At 32.6% G+C, this 21,240-nt stretch overlaps 1 protein-coding gene across 1 annotated transcript in view; it reads left to right on the top strand.

Annotated features, from left to right (window-relative positions):
* The first annotated feature begins 1,703 nt into the window (after positions 1-1,703).
* Positions 1,704-21,240, top strand: part of LOC123718400 (polyhomeotic-proximal chromatin protein-like) — a 34,934-nt gene continuing 15,397 nt past the window's right edge. The window contains exons 1-11 of the mRNA XM_045674820.1: positions 1,704-1,934; positions 3,860-4,523; positions 5,205-5,375; positions 13,485-13,637; positions 13,790-13,942; positions 14,424-14,540; positions 16,219-16,331; positions 16,516-16,660; positions 17,648-17,738; positions 19,100-19,263; positions 20,801-20,941. Of these exons, the coding sequence (XP_045530776.1) occupies positions 1,900-1,934; positions 3,860-4,523; positions 5,205-5,375; positions 13,485-13,637; positions 13,790-13,942; positions 14,424-14,540; positions 16,219-16,331; positions 16,516-16,660; positions 17,648-17,738; positions 19,100-19,263; positions 20,801-20,941 (1,947 nt within the window). The 5' untranslated portion in view covers positions 1,704-1,899. The remainder of the gene's footprint in view (positions 1,935-3,859; positions 4,524-5,204; positions 5,376-13,484; positions 13,638-13,789; positions 13,943-14,423; positions 14,541-16,218; positions 16,332-16,515; positions 16,661-17,647; positions 17,739-19,099; positions 19,264-20,800; positions 20,942-21,240) is intronic.

Raw genomic sequence — 21,240 nt, 5'->3', positions numbered from 1 at the left:
GTACTCACAGATGGCGCTGTATTTAAGTAGACTTTCCTATAATCTAAGAAAGATGTCATCGTACACAACCTCGTTACAAAAACTATATTTAATAAAATAAAATACAAAGCCAATTAACAAACAATATATCCTTTTTCATAATCGTCAAAGATTAAAAAATATAAATGTAAAAAAACATATATTTTATATAAATATCAAAACCAATAAAATATCGGTGAATTAAAAAACCGATTTAAAATTGCATTAATTAAAATCAAACAAATCAATAATTTGGAAAAATTAAAATGAAAACGGTTTATTATTTTTGTTATACTAATGTTTTATATAAATACATAGATAGTAACTAGCAGGCACTATCGACTTATTTATCATCTATCATAAGTCATAACCCGAGTTGATAAATTGTTTATGTACAGTCAAACCTGGATTAGGGAGAGTTTAAGGGACTGCGATCGCATTCTTTTATAGAAGTTTCTCAATAACCCGAGTTTCTACCTTACAGAGTTACAGAAGGGGTCTGTCTCACGTATAGAGGTCTATACAAATACGGCAAATGTGACGTAATTAGAAGCAAAATTCGTCTATGTAAGCTAAAGTTGTGAAGCGTCTCAAATGCCTTTAAGCAACTGCTGTTTATGAACTAACTTATGTATTAAGCCTGACTAAGAAGTCACACTTGGCTTTTTGAATAGAATGAGTTCCTCGAACTATAGGTAATAATAAAACAATAACACACACATTTCTTTTGAATTATTACATTATTTAATTCCCTCTCCCAAAATTCAAAGTCCCTCGAAATTTAAGAATGTGTCATAAATAGCAAAGTTAAACACGTTCAACTATCGCTTATAGAGGTAAAGGTAAGTATCAATCTCTCTTATAGAGGTTCACGCGTGACAAATTACTGTCACTTATAAAAGTTAATATTTCTCACTCATAGAGGTTTTAGGAGGGAAAAATGATAGGACCTGGTAAATACCCTCATAAATAGTGTTCTCGCACTCACTCACTTATCCAGGTGTGACTGTATATCACTAAGAATTGTAGGGTTGATGCATTCCCCTTTTTTTCATTAACCCTTTCTTTTTAGTTAATAGTTTAATCTATAAGATTGGTTTTTTTCATCGTGGTCGTGTTATATAACATGGTCGATGTGGTAATTTATTACTTTTTAAGTGTTTTAACTTGAAACGCTTTAAATTTTTTTTTGTAAAAACAACTTGACACATATTTACTATATCCTTCAAAACTACCTACATATTAGGTACCTATAAAAAATTGAACACACCTTTCCTTAAACTTTCCAGGTATTAAGAATATTATATCTTTCAAATTAAATAAAAAACAAAATGGTATGGTGCGGAGATACTATGTGCGGCGAAGTGGATTAGAGATCTAATATTTTATAATATGTTTTCTCTCAAATAAAACAAGCCGAAAGATAAGGATAGCTATAGAAGATGTAATAATACCGCAGAAACGCTAATTTCGTTCCTCGCGCCCTTTCGTGCCGTTCCTAGCAACCGGTTTTGTTTGTGGAACGGTCGTAAAACGAGTCCACCAATAACAGTTCACTATCGGCAGCGGGCGTACCATTGGCGATGAGTAAGCGTTGGGCTAAGCTGAGACAGAATATTTAGCGGGGTTTGAGGGGAGGGTAGAAACGCGGCGCGCGCAGTTACCTCAGTTGTGTTTCACCATTCGGAAAGGAGGTTATTGTTGCAATGAGACGGGCACTGCACTGTCGATAAAGTGTGTTTGTATGTCGTTTTCGTCGATAATAAGTGTTGTGTTTACTTTCACCCGTGCGAATGTCTCAATCCTTACTTTTTTTGTTTGTTTTTAATTTTATAACTGCCACATGGGTTGGCGTTTTAGTTAACCCTTTATTTTGAAACGATGGAACGTTGTTCTTACGGTTTTTACACCAAAAGGTATTTTATGTTATATTTTTACTTTTTCAATGCGAGTGATTGTGGTTGAATGCGTCGCGTGTGGCTCATTGCAATAATTTATGGTCAAAACTTATTTATTGTGCACCTTAAACCATGTGCTTATGTACAATTTTAATATAGTGAGGGTAGTAAAATAATATGCATCCAGTAAAATTAAGATCTACTTATATAGTTATTATACTATATTATTTAACCTCAATATAATGAGGACCAACGTCTATTATTTAAGGGATTTGGTATTATTATTGCAACGCTTCGGGGAAATGCTGACAATGTGGGGCTCTCGTGCCCGCGGCACCCGAGGGTCGGTTAGCGGGGGAAGGGAGGGTTCCGTCTGTCTGCACACATGCAGAACCGGTTCGCTCTCCAACTCCCCTAGTGCGCTTTATATACCTCTCTGTTATGCCACACGTGTTCGTATTAAGCCCTCTCTTTCGCACATTTCATTATTTTTTGCTTCCCCTTGTGAAATAATGCCAGACAAGTCGTTTTTATTTGGGTTTCTTTCCCTAAAAAGGTGTATAACCTTATAATTATTGTGGTCCTGGTAAGTATGGCGCACAATTAAAAAAAACCTGATGTATACTGAATATACATACATATGAATAAAATGGGACATAACATTTTATTAAATTTATCGTATAAAATGATCTAAATTGATGGAATATAAACGTTTACATAGATAAATGAAATTAGTTCACTTAAATTTTTTTTCTATTTTTATAAGAAGGATAAATCCTCACTGACTATATTATTAACCTATTATGTTACTGTTCATATGTTGTAGATATTAACATTTATTTTTATATCAAATTTGGATCAAAAATATGGGTTTTGTTTTATACTGCTTTAATTTTACACTGACAGGTTATTGATTTTTAAGTACAGTATAATAAATTAAATAGGTGAACCCAAAAACACACTCCCATGTTACTAGTTCTAGTTTTCTTTTAATAGTTTTTAGTTAATATAGAATTGCTTAATATATTTCTCGAAAGTACCTCTACCTATATTAGAGAGCAGTTATAGTCTGATATTACATTAAAATGTTAATGAAATGCAGTATAATCTAACTATTATAACATACATATTGAAATATTTTATATCAATATTAGATTGATGGATTTATGTACCTAAAGTGAGAATGCAATGAGAATAAAATTGATTAATAATTTATTATTAATATAAATATATCTTAAAATTATTTACAATATTGCTTTAGTTCGTATGGTATTTATAATAATAAGTTAAAGTCAAAATTTTATTTCAGTTATATTATTTTAACTGAAAGAAAAACCAATGTTAAATATAACATGTTAAGTAATAACTAATTATAATCAAACCCGGCACATTCTTCCGGAGACGATTTTCAATAACGAAGCCAATAAAACAAAATAATTATTTAAATGCCTATTAAAATTCCACAATATATCTATTCGGTTTTAAGCACATCACTGTTTATATTTACTTGAAAACTATAAACTTTATATAGTCTGTTAATGATGCTAACCGCTTATTTCTAAATGACAGATAAATGACATTGATGGACGAGTTATTAATTTTTTGGTTAATATTTACTGTTTATTAATATGTAGATATATTTTTTTAAATTTTGTTCTTGTTGAACTAAATCATCAAATAATTTTATCCAAGTCAATAAATATCCATTAGGTCCATTGCCACAGTACATGCATCTTTGTTAATTTGTCCGCGGAACGAGAACGAACCTAGTCCTATTAAATTGCCTACTTTTTGCTAAAAAATACTAATGATTTTCTGCTCAATTCTTAACAATGACTGACCCTTTCAGGTAATTCTTGTCATCTGTAATTGTGAGACCGCAATGGTCTTCAAAAAAGTTAATTTAAAACTGCTTGTTTACTTGATTCTTTTTATTGTTTTAGATCTGAAATTTTGGACAACATTCAAAAGAAGAAAGAACAAGAAAAGGAGCAGCCAAGTAGTCCAAATTTTCAACAACAACAGTTATCTAAGCCACCTGAAAAACAAATTCATACCCCTGAAGCGCCAAGTGCAAGTTTAGTGTCACAACATGTCCCCACACAACTCCTTTCTCCAACACAAGTTGCTGGCTCAACAGTTCAGTCAAAGGAGGACTCTAAAGATAAAACATTAAAAGTCACAAACTCTACTACTATAACGTTAATAGAAAATAACAGTATAAATGGTGAAAAGGATAAGGATTTCCCAAAAAATTATTTTACTTTAGAGCCTAAGAATGACAAGAAAGACGATCTAAATAAGAATAGTATAACAATAACAAGAACAGTCCCAAAGCAATCTCCGGGATCGGGGCAGCCTGACAAGGCAAAAGCTGGTACAAAAACTGCCAAAAGACCTTTGCAGTATTTGGAGACTTTGGCACAAAAGGCAGGTATTACTACTGAAGATAAATATGAAGCGGCCAATACTTTACTGGCTCTAGATAAACAGAATAATACCTTCCGAAGGCCGGAGCTGAAACAACCAAAGGCTGAACCAGAAACTCATTCTCAAGCTGAAGATTTTAGGTACAGAAATCAAAAAGAAGATGATGACAAATTACAGGTAAAAGACATAGTGATATCCTCCCATTATACAGGGACAAAGCTCAGAAATTTCTGTTTGACCAATATTTTTTTTAGATAATTCTTAATTTTGTGTTTTGTAACTTTAAATAATTATTGTTATTCCAACCCAGGACACCCAAGTGCCTAAAAATCTAATCAAAATATCATTTATTCATATGAGTAAATAAATGTATACTTAAGAATGTCAATTTCTTGAATATAAACAATAGCTATATGCAATAAATTTTGTTTGTAATCATTGATTTTTTGCCACTTTCAATTTGTATTTAACTGATAATTATAATATTTCTTAGATGCAAAATAAATAAAAAAATTATAGGTATTGAACTCATTGCTTTCTGCATGTGAATTATGCATTTAATTAGTATAGTTACTTTGGGGAATTTGAGCAAACACAATATTAAGGAAAAAATAATATTAAATAATAAGAATGTTATTCATGACTAATTTTATATTTTCTTAATATTTTCAAGTAATTTATTGCTAACAAAAAAAAAAAAATTGTGTGACAAAGTAGGAAAATATGCACCTTAGATTTTAATTCTGTACAATAACTTGAATTAACATTTTCCACATTGTAAAATTATTATTTGTTTTTTATACAAAAATTACTTTTATTCATTTATATTTATGATTAGATAATTTTTATATCTTTTAGATACAACAGCAAATAATTCAGCAACAGCAACAACAGCAGTTGCAGCAACTGCAGCAGCAGCAGTTGCAGCTGCAGCAGCAGCAGATCCAGCAATTTCAGCAACAAGCGCTACAGAGGCAACATCAAGCCATTCAGCAACATCTGAAGAATCAGCAGGATCAACAAGAGTTGGTAAGTACTTTTATTTATTTCTACTTATTATTATTTATATTTATTTTCATAAATATTAAGACTGACTGTAGCCGGCCTTATCACTTATACGCGTTCTCTTCCAGCCAGTTACTTAGTTTTTATATATGATAGCAGTTTGTCTGAAATTGTTGTACTGACACAACTGTTATTAGTTAACACATGGCTTGTCAAGTAGTAAAAAAATCTATTACTTCTGGAAAATGCAGAACACATTCGGTATATTCTCAAAACAACCAAATATTAATATGAGTACAGTTGTTTTTATATATTATTGAATGTAACTTTACATTAAAGTGGATGTAACGGACCACAGCCTCCTATAGAAAGGAAAGACTTATACAATACGAATTCTATATTTTTAGCCGACTAATGCTAATAAAAACACAGATTAGAACAAAATGAACAAAATCTTGTCCGGCCATTGAATTTTGATAGTATAAATTTGTTCGATACCTATGTGTATGAGTTCTAATGATAGGTAGTTCCATATTTAAAACATCAATTATTAATCCATCGATTTAAATTTGACTTTGTACGCATATTTTGTGTTGACAATACTTCGCTTATCAAGACCTGTCCATTTTAATATTATTCAATACCAGACATTATTATTTCTGTACGAAAGTTCAGAATGGCGTGAGGGTTGAGGGTTTAATACGAAAAATCAAGCCCTATACCCGGAGTTCGGTTTAGGTGAAAGATCACAACTACAAAGCAGGTAGTTCATTCCACTAACCAATTCTAACCGTCTGCGTGTATATTTGTACACGCAATACGACACGTAGTTTTAAAAGATTTCATTAAGTGAACATTGATAAAAAGCCATATATTTTAGGACAGGTTTTTGCTTTAAGATAGGTTACAACATTATTTAACCTATCTAAGTTTCCACCGGTTTTATATAGCATAAAATGGACTTAAAAAGCCAGTAAATTCACGTTGAAATATAAAATAATTTAGTTGGTAGGTCAAGCCCATTTAAAGTGGTTTGTGGTTATTATTTATTCCATCACATGCCGTATGACAAGTATGAGTTAAAAATTTCCACTAATGTGCAATTTTAATGAATACAAATGATAAAAAAGGCAATAAATTACAGTGTTAGCTACTCTGTATTTACGTGCCATTAGACGTTAACAATGTGTTTTATATGAATTCAGAGTCAATTACTAGAATTTTCTAAAGGACTAGAGGGGTGATGATGATGATTCGTGTTCGAATAGCGTTAAAAAATATTGTGTAACAAATATAGCCCACGATACAATTAGTAAAGTTTTTGTGTATATTCGTTACAAATTTGGTATAAACAATCTTTCCTATTTATTATAAATATAGATGAGACGTAAATTAAGTTTCCTTAGAGTATTGTGTGAATTTTCCATGTTATTTGCAACATTGAGCGTGAAGCATTAGGCGGAAGCATCTTAGATTAAACCACTAGTCTCTCATTTCTGGTTCTTTTCAAAGAGTGGCAAAGGTTTCTTACATTTTATTTCACCCTCTGCTTGTCTAACATTCGTGTGTGTGGGTATCGATTTTACGGTTGTAACGCCTTGCACCTTGTCCCGTTTTCGTACCTTTATCGCCAAATAACTTTCTCATATTGTGTACATGTCCCTCATATAAATTTTAACTTATCTTTTCTGTGGAGGGTACGGGCATACGTCAAATTTGTTTTGGGAAATTAGCTAAGTACTGTTATGAATATTCCTACTGCATATAAAATTTGAAATACTTATATTTTCCTCTTAATACCGGGTTTAGCCGTGTTAACCATTAAACTATGCATAACGAATCGATCAGAGTAGTGCATTAAATTATATTTAGTAGTAAAATAATAGTTATAAATATATCTATATAATTTTGGACATATTAGTGAAAGCGACTTCTAAATGGGTTTTAGTATAACCATAAGCATTGCCACTAAATACGGCTGGTTGAAAAATGGAAATGTATTAACGACTTTCATCAGGTTTAGTACGCCATCTTGATCAGTATAGGAAGGAGATATATTTGCTTATGTCCGAGTAAAAGTAAAAGTTGCCTCATTATGAAGTCCAAATTAAAAAGCGCTTTGGTATTTTACAGTGTCAGATGGAAGCGTACGGTATTTGAATTTTTAAGTCAATCTTGTTATCTCGCCTTATCGCGTCCCAAACGTGTAAGTAAGAACGAGACAATGCACGAGCTCTTGTTTCTACCACACGCCTATACGTACAGCTGACCTTGTCATCACTGTTGAGTTATATCAGTTCTATGGCGCCCGAATCGGGTTTACCATTTACATAACGAATTATTGGATATTCAGTTCGAAATTGCCGCTTGTTAATATTGTCCCCCAAATCAAGGCATGCCCTACGTTTGATTCACCGTTATATACATCGAAGGGATGCTTAGGTAGAAATGCTATAGAAATTATTCAGAAAATAAGCCGCCACTTATTAGTAGACCCTCGCGAATGAAAAATAACGAAGGGCGAGACCACTTTTAAAGGGTAGCTATATTTATTTTTACCTACCTACCTACACGATGCATTAATCTTATGTCAGTATGGTTTCATATTAAGCTCAACGGTAAAACAGGGGTGTTTTAACCGCTTATATCCAAAACTAAATCAAACACGTTTAAACCGCTGAACTGTCTCTTTTTATCACGGCGTAAGTACAATTTGGTAGAAAGAGACGAAAGCATGACTTGATCTAATTATTATCAATTAGGATTAGACATCTGAATGTTAGTAATGATTACAGATGTAAGCAAATTTTTGACGACGATAAGCAAGGTAAGGTATTATTACTTTCTAAATTAAATTAATTGAACTTGTTGTTCCTGTGAGATGTAACAATAAAAGGCCGCATTGGTCTTGCGTGGTAACTGTAACTAACTAACATAACATCAATACATATAATAGGTATACTAACAAACGCTTAGCCTCAACACCATAAAAGAGGAGCGTTTTTTTTAAATTTAATAAGTTTTACCACAATTCGTAGTGTAGTACAGTACAATCATATATAGTAAATCATTTGTTTCATAATATTATTTAGACTTGAAATATAGTTATCCTTTAGATTTTTCAATCAATCAGTTGGAATTTGCCTGTAGAATTTTGTTTCACTCATCATTTTATTTATGAGTTTGATCAGCCTTCTGTGCCTGATACACATCGTTGATTTGTGTTGTCTCTGGTGTCACGGTGCTTTCCTTCACATGTGGTAATTAGTCACGTAGGAAGAATAATTGTTTTACAGCCGATGTTTGAAAAAACCTCATGATCGTTCGTTCTTATTGGCACGGTCATTAAAAGCGAACATTAACAACAAAGAACACCTATATCGGCGAAACAATTTTAGACAATATAATTCATTTCTTGTAAATTTATTTGAGAAATATTATATTGTCACTTGAGATGTTCAGGGACACACCAACATATTATATAATACATATCAAGTGAACGTTATTTGAGGCAATGTTTGCTATGTGGAACCAACTACCCATTGACGTATTTACGAATCAAATCGGTTAAGTGTACTGCAAGAAAGAGTGCAACAAGTGTTAAAAGGCCGGAAATGCACTCTCGTCTCTGGCATGAAGTGTCCATAGGCGGCGGTATCATTTAACATCAGGTGAGCCTCCTGTCCGTTTGCTCTCTGTTCTATAAAAAAACATCCATTTCATCTAACTCTTTTGTCGTAGCGATCGAAACACAAAACGATTTCAACTGTTATTCTTCATTACGTCAGAGACCAACGTATATCTTGATCTAAGACTTAAGTGTCTGTTTATACCAATTAGAAAATATAGAGAACACCGTCCATCATTATTATGATGGAAATCATAAGAATATAAACAAACTTCACTTTGCACAATAAATATGTTTACAGTTTGAAAATTTGTCAGTATGGTTGGGTAACTACACAATTGTTTTTATTATCTAGATTGAAATAATTTTCATTAACACAAAAAAAATTGAACGCAAGAACAGTGTCTTCGATTTATTAGAGACTGTAAGTGTGTTGGACACTTTCTTATGTTAAGGATCATCAAGGATAAAGAAGGATGTTTCACGATGTATAGATAAAGTACCAAATAGCTATGCAACACATACATTTGGAAGATAAAAGTTCCGAATAAGAAACTTCGTGGTCGTGAAACGCAACAATAGTGTTGATCCTACCAATAAGTAAATTAGGTTAGACTTAAACCACTTATTAGTCTTAAGTATGGCTAGATAGTAATTTTCCATGATGTCTTAAAGATTATGTATTAAAAAAAATACACTTAACTGCTATATATAAAAATAAGCTTAACGTACGGTTTAGCCTATTTTCGCAATATTTGTATTCTTCTTCTTTGCTTCCACTCTTTGTACTTCAAACAACAATTTATGGTTTTGCTGGAGATACAAAGCTTTAAAAGTAACATGACTGTTAAGCTGCCTTTTTTTTCATGTTTGGTAAAAAAAACAAAACAACGGTAAAATATGATAGGGGTTATGTTAACTAAAACTATGTGTAAGTGTTTGTCTTTCGTCTGAAGAGCACCGTTTTAGAGGGTACGCCGTGAGACACAACCTAATTGAGAACCAAGTGCGTGTTTCGTATATTCTAGAATTCGCCAGCTGATACATCAAGCCACCCTTCGTGCTCAATGTAAAACGCGAAATAATTATATAATGCCATAAATATAACGAGCAAAAAGACGCCCGCGCCTTGCTTGTTTAGAATTTCAACACAATATCTACCTGTTTATCTTGATCATATTAATTTAAATTTCTTTTCTTATATTGTTTTATCTTTTACGGGTTAGATATTAATTGTGTTAGTTTTGGATACATTTGAAACAGCTTTTAAGTTTTTCCTTAATTTATTCATAAACACTAAAGTCTAAATGCTCTAATTATATTACTCTTTTGTATTTTTCCTACAAATTATATGCATCTGTCTCTTAAATCATACTCACACACACATACATACATATAAACTATTGAAGTAAGATAATCATAATCACAATGTTATCTAGTGCATTCATCTGAATGACCAACTGGCTTTCCCCTTAAAGAAAAGGTTCAGAAGTTCCCTAGTAAAAAACATTGCATGTTTACTATAAAATTATTAGGTCAGCGACTAAGCATCTAATAAAACATAAGCAATGGAATTACTTATTTACTAAAATAGTCGCGCAAGCGCTAAAGAAAACTAGCTTTAATAATAAAAAGACATTTGGTTCAAGGCGATACGTTTATAATGAAACGTGTATGTTACCGAATACCCTAACTTATTGATTATCAACTATGTTTGCGCGTCACTAGTAGCAGTTGAAAAAATCAAGAAAATGAAATGAAACCATCCAACAAAATCCAGCAGCAAAATTAAGGAACTTAAAGTAAAAGATGGGCGAGAGAACTGGAATAGTCTAGCCCCATATAGGACAGAATGGGTTAAAGTAGTTGTCAATTTCGGAAGACAAACATACTATAAAAGATTTTTCAGTTTTCCAATTATTTATTTATGTAAATGATGGACAGTGAACAAAAGTGGTTTGTTATTAGTTTAAAAATTTACACACCGATTGTTAATACCGAAATTAGTAAATGGTATCCAAACCTGTTTTCTTCGAGGCCGTCGTAAGGTTTTGGAGAACGGGACTTTTGTCTGTTATTTAGATTTGCAAGTGATGTCGTCCTTATTGAAATTTGGGATTTTGTGAGTTGAACAATGAGGTATTTTATTGAACAAGCTTTTTAACCGCAGGTACCTTCACAAAGACATACAAAATTTCTGAATACCTTCAAGACTGTATAGGGTTTAACAATCTTTACATTGATTATAAAGTACAATTGTAGACAGAATTTTAACTTGATAAATCTGAAATCTAATCTTAAAATTAATTAAAACTATGGAAGTACTTTTATTAGAGTTTATAGCTACCCATCGATATTTAATAATAATTGGCCCTACTTACGTGGCTCCAAACGACGGATTATACTTGAATATTTAAATTTCAACAGAAGTGGTGATTCTCCTTCTGTTACGGACCTGTCGGTTTCGCGATGTTTGCCTATACCGTAAGGACAAATTTTAGGAGTGTAAACTCCGTGTACGGCTTTTGTTTGAACGCTCGACCTCATGGTTGAGAGTTCACTTAAACGAGTTGGCAGTTCACGTTGCTATCTCTTATCTTTACACTTTACATCCATTTGCCCAGTTTCGGAATTATATAAGTCAGCCATATAATACATATATACAACGGGCCTTAAAGCAATCAAGCGATCTCTTCCAGGTAACGCTAGTAAAGAAAAAAACATAAATACATATTAAGTGTAAAGTGCAAGACGGGTTCATGAATTACAATGCAATACAAAAGAATAAGAAATACAAGAATTACAACAGTCACGCAGTGCAGGACAGGATATGGTTAAGAAATGTTTATGTAGAAGAAATTTAAAAGAGGTTAGGTTAGGAGGTAGCCACGCATTCCGGAGAGGAGATTCTAAACGAATTGCCTAAAAAGGATCAGCTGTGAGGTGCAATTTAAAAAAAAGCATCTATTAGAGGAGCGTAATGTTAGCTCGTAAATATGTGATTGGCGTTTTGTATGGGAAGAACAAAAAGTAGATTTTATTAAATAGAATATATTTAATTAATCAAAGTATGTACCATTGTTATCTATGCACCTTTGCCATCTTATAGGTAGTCTAATGATCCCTTTACTAAAAAAAAACACTCGAACGGGAATTAATAAAATCTTTGAAGGCGATTTCGACTGCAATCATCATTTTCACTTTGCAAGAAGTTATCCAAATTTCAAGTAAGGTCTGGGGAGTATGGTGAATGTCTAAGACATTTAAATTGTAGCACTTCTAATTTGGTAGCAGCCTGTTGTGCAGTGTGATCAGCCTAGGTTGTATATCAGCTATCTTTTCTGACTTGGTTTCCAACTGCAGTGCTGTCAGTAACTACTGACAATAGACATCTACCGTAATCGTCTGGCCAGATTTCAGAAGGTTGTAGTGTCGACCCCGGCACTAGTCCACCAAAGGCTCACAAGTAACTTTTTCGGAGTAAACGCAGCAATCAACGCGCGTTTGTCGATTTGCTTTTATCAATTCGTGAGGTACCTACCCACCTTCCAAGCTTTTTCACGTTCCCAATTTGCTTTAAGAGTATTAATACAGTTTTATCACTAACACCATGCACATTCATGGTTCGAAAAACAAATGTACGAGCTGAAAAAAAATGAATTTGGAATTCTTAACCCCTTTGGAAATATTTGAAGTCAAAGTGGCAAAATACAACAAAACGTCAATTTCATATGTAAGACCTAATATATAGTTAAAAGGACCTGAGAATATTATTTCGCTAAGACAATGTTTCCGAATTGGTACCTAACATTTATCATAGAAACAAAAATTAAAAGCTTTTGTTTTCTGGTTTTGAAATTATTGACTTTATTATTATTATCTAAACGATTGATATTATCAGAGATCTCAAGTAACGTCTTATAGGTGTTATGTTACTTGATTGGCATATCCGTACTTTGACTCATCGGCTCAGGTAGGTGGAAATACTTAATATTGTATTACTAGCGTGTTGTTTATGGTTTTGTTTGACGAGATAAAAGAGAAGGTGCAAATATTGTAACAATGAAATGAATACATCATCTATTATGCAAAGCATTCTTAGCGATAAGTGGCAAATTTAGTAATGGTTGTGTGATGGTAGCTAAAACTTCTATGGCTACACGTATACGTATACAATAATGAAGGTCACATAAAGTAATAATACCTTAAGCGAAATGAAGTTTTATTATTGTCGGTCGGTTATATAGAAAGGTCTTTTTCCTCAATAGTTTTTCAACGTTACATCGTTCTTAGATATAAGAATAGTGCAAATTGTATTTTTTAATAGTTATAATATTGTTATCCTAATTACGTAAAAGTAACGTCTATTTATATTATACTTGGTGATAGTGATGAAGGTAACTTAATTCATATCTTATATGGAATGATTCTTGCAATATTTCTGTTGTAACAATAATGTATTTAATATATAAACTTCATCCTTACACTCTCTATTCTGTTTTTAGTTACAAAAGCAATATCAGCAACAACAGCAGCAGCAGCAACAACAGCAGCAGCAGCAGCAGCAGCAGCTGCAGCAGCAGCCTCAACAACCGAAGGCTGAGATTCAACAATTAAATCAGTCTCAACAAGATTTGCAACAACAAAAATTTGTTCAGGTATTTATTAAACTATCCATATTTTGTTTCTATTTTATTCAGTTTAATTATTTATTTGTTAAATTTAATCATAGACTTTACCTGCCTATTTATAAAATTATATTAAAAATGTAGAATATGAGATCACATTACGTTAAATTTCTTTGTTCTAGGTGGTCAATAATCAGTCTCTTCACACGCAGCAGTTCAATGTGCCCGGTATAGGTGAAATAAATCTCAGTTTTCTCGCATCACCGCAAAATAACGTGAACCTTCTGTTCGACAAGAATCACAAGCCCGGCATGAGCGGAGAGATCAAACAATCGGTGAGGCAATATAAAAAATATTAAAAGTGACATAATGGAGATATTGTATATCGACTAATTTCTTATTTCAGTATTTATATTCATTGGTGTCCTAAATTAATCTCCTTGCTAAGAGTTTAAAATTTAGATTTAATATTCGTACCTATATAAGGATTTCAAATCTATTTTAAGCTGTACATGGTTCGTTTTTAAATTCGATAACTCCAAGGTGGCAGTCACAGTTTTTTTTTGTAACTTCAGTTATTCACAGAGTTATAAAATCAATCTTTAAAACAAATTGAAATGTCATAAATTTTACTAATGGAAACTGGTAGCGCCGACGGCTCGCTATGTTCTGATTAAATTGCGTAGGTTAACTATTTTCGTTTACTTTGGTAGGTTTGAACGATAGCGCGTTTCAAAGCTGAAACAGCGCCATCTAGTTTGTATATAAATATGTTATGATCTTCCAATTTTTAATATTAAACTGTTATATAAACAGATAACAGAAGGTCAAAATCAGCAACAAATGAGTATGTCACAGCACGATTCGAATCAGCAACACCACCAGACAGTAACTGTGGTGTCTTCTATGCCCAGCAGTATGGCAACACATCAGGTCAGTGTACGCTTTTATTTTTTGGGAACTTAATTAAAATTGGCTCGAATAATAGTTTAATCCTAGAAAAAACACAACGTTGTGGGTGATTTAGGTACTAAATGGTATTTGTATACCACAAAGAAATATATTGTAAATTGTGTATATATGTATGCTATACTACATACGTTTTTTTATACAGGCTTTTCACACACAAATCATTTAAAATAATTATGTAATATTATTTGGAAAAGTATATAAAATATATGAAAAGCGTCCTTTTAAACTTCTTTCAGTCTCTTAAGGTCTCGACACTGGTTCCTAGTGACCATGGTTTTTAATAATCAGTCGCCACGTCGAGTTATGTAGTAAATTCGTATTTGTACGTGTTATAAAATATTGTGTTGGTCCACACCTAAAATCGATGCCACATTAAGCTTACTTACATTATTCGTCTTGAGATTTAAATAAAATGAATATAAAAAAATGATTTCAGAAAAGCCATTTTTTTGCATATAGTACCCAGTATTTCATTTGTCTGCTAGCTGATAATTTAAATTCACCTCGTAACCCAATCAATTTAAGTAATGTAAAAAAAATCTGTGATCTGCGCCATCTATGCTATGCAAGGTATAGTAGTTGTAGTTTCTGCCATTTACTATGTTGTTTATTAGGTATGAGTTATATACAGTTGTCTTAGTATTGAATCGAAATTATATATTCACGAGAATGTGGGATCCGTGGTCTGATATCGTTCAATATAAATATAAATATTTTAAAATCGTAACGTAATATTATTTTCATCTTAAATAAATCATTCCATTAATTAGGGCGGAATATTTTGAAGAAGTTGGCATCACTGGTTACTGAGTAGCGATACTGTTCAATGTGATACCTTTACACTATACACATAAAGCTTTAATTTTTTTGATTCTTGGTATTATTTTAATATTGGCGGTTCTTCTCCATGAGACCCACTTTTTTTAACCGTGCAACTAGACGTTTCATAAGAGCCTGCAAAGGCCTATTTTAAATAAAAACTTTTGTTTTTGATTTTGTGGTAATTTCAATAAACAAAAACCATATTAGGTACACTGATTACGCTAACTTTAATATTACATTTGTTTTCGATGATTATTGTAGTCTAAACAAAGATGTTCGAATTACATTAAAGTGAATTAACTTCGTTCGCATATATAGCGATGTATGTAAAGCTTGCGTACTTAGCAAATGGGTCTTATTACAATGGGAAGAATTCATATTACGTCTTAGGGTGATAGTGAACGGTTTACAGTACGAAAGATGGATGCTTTTTGTAATGTAAGTTTTTTACGGTAACAATTTGAAATAGAATTTAATAAGTAAAGTCTGGTTGTTAGAATGCACGAATGTAATAATCGTATTGTATGAACATCGCGGTGAAAACAGAAAGTTCAAATAATAAGGTTTCCCATGAAGTTTTTGTCTCGCTTTTGCCATTTGGATAACAGGGAAGCCTTACGCGGGAAGGGAGGATGATATCACAAACATAACGGGCACCAACTGCTTTCGGGATTCAAGGGAAAAAAGTTATTAATAAAGTAGACCTTCACCTCGCGAGATACCTTTACAGATTTTTATACTAGCAAAGTAATTGTTACTATTTTGTAAGAGAAATTCATGGTTTTTAATGAGATATTGATTCACTAATGAAACTTAGGTTCCGCAGCAGCAAGCAGCTGGTACAATACAGCAGCAGGCTGGAGCTAGTATATCCACTATGGGACCGATACAGAGCTTACCACCGAACACTCCACATCCTCAGCAATTAAGGTAATACTTAATTTCGTAAAAAAACAAAATTTAATGACATATACTTCCGTTTATTGCTTGAAGTATCATTTCGAAAAAATCTATAGTTTTATAATCTGAATTCTATTTACGATTGCTTGAACTTGGGTCTAATCAATGAATATCCAAAACCTTTGTCATAATATTATGTCTATGTGGTTTTAAGTGCCGATTGGGGACACGGACGTGTACAAGTGATTCAACAGCCACTTCAAAATAGCACTTACCTGCAGCAACTGTACAATGCACAAGGGCTACTTATGCCAGGAAATATTGCGTTACATCCACAGATCAATTCGCAACAGATACAGGTACATAGACTTCATTACGATTATGATACAGTTTTAAGTTTGTAATATGTATATAAGTTTGTGTGTGTAGTTTCGGCAATTATACCAGGAAATTTTTCCGCTTTCAATTTTATAGCGGTTTCAATTAATACGTCTTTACTAATTAATAGGAGATTCAACAGGATTAGTTGGATGTAAATAGTAGAAGTTAAAATGTAATTGGAGATATTATAACCAGCATTTACAGATTCTGCCTTTTTTTTAATTTAGACAATTTAAATGGGAAAACTCCAAGCAGGCAAGGCAGTACAAAACGCTTTCGCTGACTTCATCGCCTCCCGTCCGGTGGACTTAAACAGTAAAGCGATAAACAAGCTGCTATCAAAATGGTTAGCTGAAATATCACAAAAAAACCAAAATATTTATATTTCAAAATTTTCATACAAATCTCCCAAATTCCTAGGGACCTTATATTAATTTTAGACATTGAGAAATAGCTGGCGGTGGTAATAGCAAAAAAATCAACCAACGCTAAGGTTCTTTAATATCGCTGATGTTTACGTGCTAAAATATCGAATATTTTTTACATAACACAGTTATCGACCTGAGGCATTGCTCCTGCTCCTGCAGATCCTCTAACATCAATCGAAATTATTTGAGAATGATATTGCGTACGTGACCCTATACAAAAAGGTTTGGTCTCAGGCCCCAGAAACATCGACTACAACTATACATAGTTAAGTGTAGTCGATGTTTCTGGGTCTTAGAATGACCTCTTTCTATTATTAGTAATGTGTGACTGTGCTAAGGGAGATTTATTGATTTACTTCAACTAAAACATTATTACCGGATAACTGCTATACCCGGATAACCGGGTATATACTCATAAGTCGGTTATTAAAAAAGCCGGGTACGAAAAAAACCCAATTAGTACATATTGTTAATAGAATACCGTCCATAATCAAGTTATTGATTAATAGTATTCATTTTCATAATGGATTCGTGTAGGTAATCGCCGCTGGCAAACCATTTCAAGGCAACCAGCTCGCCCCACATATGCTGACTACGCAGGGGAAACAAGTACTACAGGGACAGACTGGTGAGTTTAGACATATTATGTCAAAAATGTCAGATGACCTGGCATCGACTTACGAATATTTACCTAGAATTTTCATACTCTTTATAAATGAACTTTATACATTTAGTCTCTACATGCATTAATGAAAACATTTTTAAACGAATTCGTCTAAAAGTTCAAAGTAAATTTTCATTTTAGAAACAATCGCATCTATTCTGTGTTTGTTAATTACTCTTATTGTTATTGACAAATTAAAACAGAATATATTATGTTGGTTAAGCATTCGCTTCTCACATGTACGTTCGAATGCCGGCTGTAAACGTATTTTTATAACATTTAATTAAAAATCAACATCGTATTAAATCCGGGTACAAATTTTACTTGTTTAAAATACTATATCAGTCCTATTAAACTATCTGTTTTACTCGCGTTAATATGAGATTTTAATATAGTAAAATTATTTGTTTTATTAAATATGTATTGAAAATGTTATTGATTATTTTGTTGTCTTCTAAATCAACACCGCTTATTAGTATCAATATTTCTCTCCTTGCGTATATGATGTATTATAGAAGTTTTCATACGAATCTCAAAACGTATTTGAAAGTATTTTTTAACCTGTCTTCATCAGGAATAAGGTAGAGTTCTAACGGTTAGAATTTTTTAAATCGGTTTTGATGCTTCTATGCAATTAAACAATTTCTCGTTATAATATTAGTAAATGATAATCACGGGCAATGTTTAATGTTTTTGTTTTAAAAGAGTTTCCGCTGAATTAACCGTAAAAGAAAGACTCGTCGCGAAATCCTTGTATTTCCCTTCTTTTTCTTTAAGATATTGGTATAGTTTTTTTAGCACCTAATAATAAGATGGTGGTGGTGGTGGATGGTGTAATAAGACTGATTTTTTGAAATACTTAAGTTATAAGTTACCTAAGATACAGCTAAGATAGCTTAGAAATGGAATATAAACGATGCAGATTAACAGGGAACAGCTGCACTATTTAGGTTTTTTAGTGAATTTTTCAGGTCTTACTACGTATCAGGACCAAGGTTTATGACATTTTAACAATAAATATTATATGTGTATTTAATTTCGAGCCGTTGTTTTTTTTGTGAATGTCAATGTAATTTTATGATGGACGCTGTAATATTTTTATATCCGGTATTTTTAATTTAATGTAGATATTACGTATTGGAATAATGTTTAGTGAATGTGCTTTTGAATTGGCAGTGTAATGAGGGTAGACGCAATGTTATTGCTTTGAAGAATTTCAATATTTATAACTTTTCATAATTGGGATAACGTAGGCCTGCATGCTGATGGGCATAATTTGATGGTATTTCATTGTTACATTTGTTAATTCCTATCTTTTTTACTAGCATCGTTCCCTGGGTACACCACTATACCGACGATACCTACTACGCAGAATCAAACATTCGTGTTTAGCCCTTTGGGGGTGCTGAATTCCCAACCGAGCATTCTTCCCGCCCATTCTCAGGCCTCGGGGATGAATCAACAACAAAAACCCGGAGATATGCATAAGGTAAACAGAAATGGTTATTGTATATGGATGTCATTAAGCAAATAACGTGATAATATATAAATTTAAATTATTTTAAATCTATCTAGGTTTCGTATACTTGTGTTATAGATTTAAGGTTTGAAATTGAAGCATTATATGTGAATTGAAAGGAATGTTCTGGATAAATTTTAAAGGGATGCGCTCTTCAATTATTTCTCTGGAGATCGATAAGGGGCAAATAAGTTTGAGAACGTCGTAAATAAATTCTATGTTCGTCCAAGTTTCTATAAAATATATTTTTGAATTTTTATATCGAATTAAATAGTTAACAGGACCGATTTTAAACATATCTATAAACACCACGCTACTTATTAGTTTAATTAAATGCCTTTGTTACTCATTGTTTTCGTGGAATTGACGATGAAAGATTTCTCAATGAATCCAGTATAAGTGTATATATACCTAGGCCAGCCATAATATATATATATATATATATACCTAGTCCAGCCATAAGTTCTGTTACAAATTGTATTTTTTTAAAATTAAGTAATGTAATATTATTTATGCATATCGATTAGTCTCATTAAAACATAAAAAAATATTCTATTCAAAATGACCACCTTTGTCTTTTATTTGTTTGGCCACGAATCATTGGATTCGCGCAAGGAAAATTTTGCCACTGCTTGCTCCAAAGATTTCTTATAGACACTCAATATCGCCGGGTCGTAATTAGTAGGCCATGTCCTCTAAGGTGCTGAGAGGTTTCACAACATGATTCAAGACTGTATCTTGATACACTTTGGCTGAAATTTTCATTATTTTTTCACAAAACTGTAGTTTTGTGACTCCTTGATAAGACACGCATCAAATCATCACTGACGCCGGATGAAGATTACGTTGTACCTTTCCAATCACTTGAGTAGCTTCTTAAGAACTGTGAGCGTACACTTTATCATTTTGCTTATTGTAGTGTTCTGCAATCGTGAATTTTTTTTTCATTGGTAAAGAGGATATTTCTGTGCTTTTCAAGTCCTCGTATCGCGACAGAAGTCGTTGTGATCGATCCACTCTCTTTAATTGTAAATATTGATTTAGCATGTCCTATATATCGACGATAAGGACCGAGCCTCAGGTCTTGTTTTATAATACACGACAGAGTGCTGGTGGGAATCTTCATTTCTCGCGATAAGATTTTTTGCTTCCTTATGGGGTTTCGACTAACTCTGGCTTCAACATCATTAACAGCCATTGTAGTTCTAAAAGCACGCGGCATTCCCGATGTTTTCTGGTCTTCGACAAACGAAGTGTTGTTGTAGCTTTTGAAGTGTCTGGAATATGACCGACGGCTCCATACCCACTTTGTACAAGGCGATCACTGCAATCCTTTCTAAAACAACCCCTTCCATATTTAAATTTGATAATGAACACGAAAAAACAAAACGTGGTCTATATTCAAAATCATTAAAAAGTCGAAAATAGAAAAGTTTTTATGCAACAGTATTTATGGCCAGACCCGTTACATATAACGCTAAAACAATTATATATTTAAAATTTGTAGGGGATGAGTGGAGGGAAAGTAACAACAGGCAAAGTGAATACAGGAAATGGTCAGACTGTACCACTTCAAACTCAATGTGTGCAGGTCTCTCAGCCAGTTCTTGGACAACAGCCACAAGCCCAAATCATCAGCCCTCTGCAGGTTGGTTAATACAATGTACCGTCCAGTTACTTTCATAAATCAAAATATCAATTTTCCGCAATTTTTTAATATATTAACAATTTATAAAAGTTCGTACCTCACTATTTCATTTATTTATGATAATCTATATGAATTTTGATTTATTGAAGTGACTCATATAATATGCCGTTGCGATTGTCGATTGTTTTTGACATTTAACATTTTATTATGTTTGATATTTAACATTGATGTGACTCTATAATCTATGCGAATGTTACTTTTGCTGCGCTTTATATGTTTATAAGTTATGGGCACAATTA

The sequence above is a fragment of the Pieris brassicae genome, chromosome Z, assembly GCF_905147105.1.
Source record: "Pieris brassicae chromosome Z, ilPieBrab1.1, whole genome shotgun sequence".
NCBI lineage: Eukaryota > Metazoa > Arthropoda > Insecta > Lepidoptera > Pieridae > Pieris > Pieris brassicae.
The sequence above is the reverse complement of the archived record's forward strand: the minus strand, read 5'-3'. Positions and strand labels throughout refer to the sequence as shown.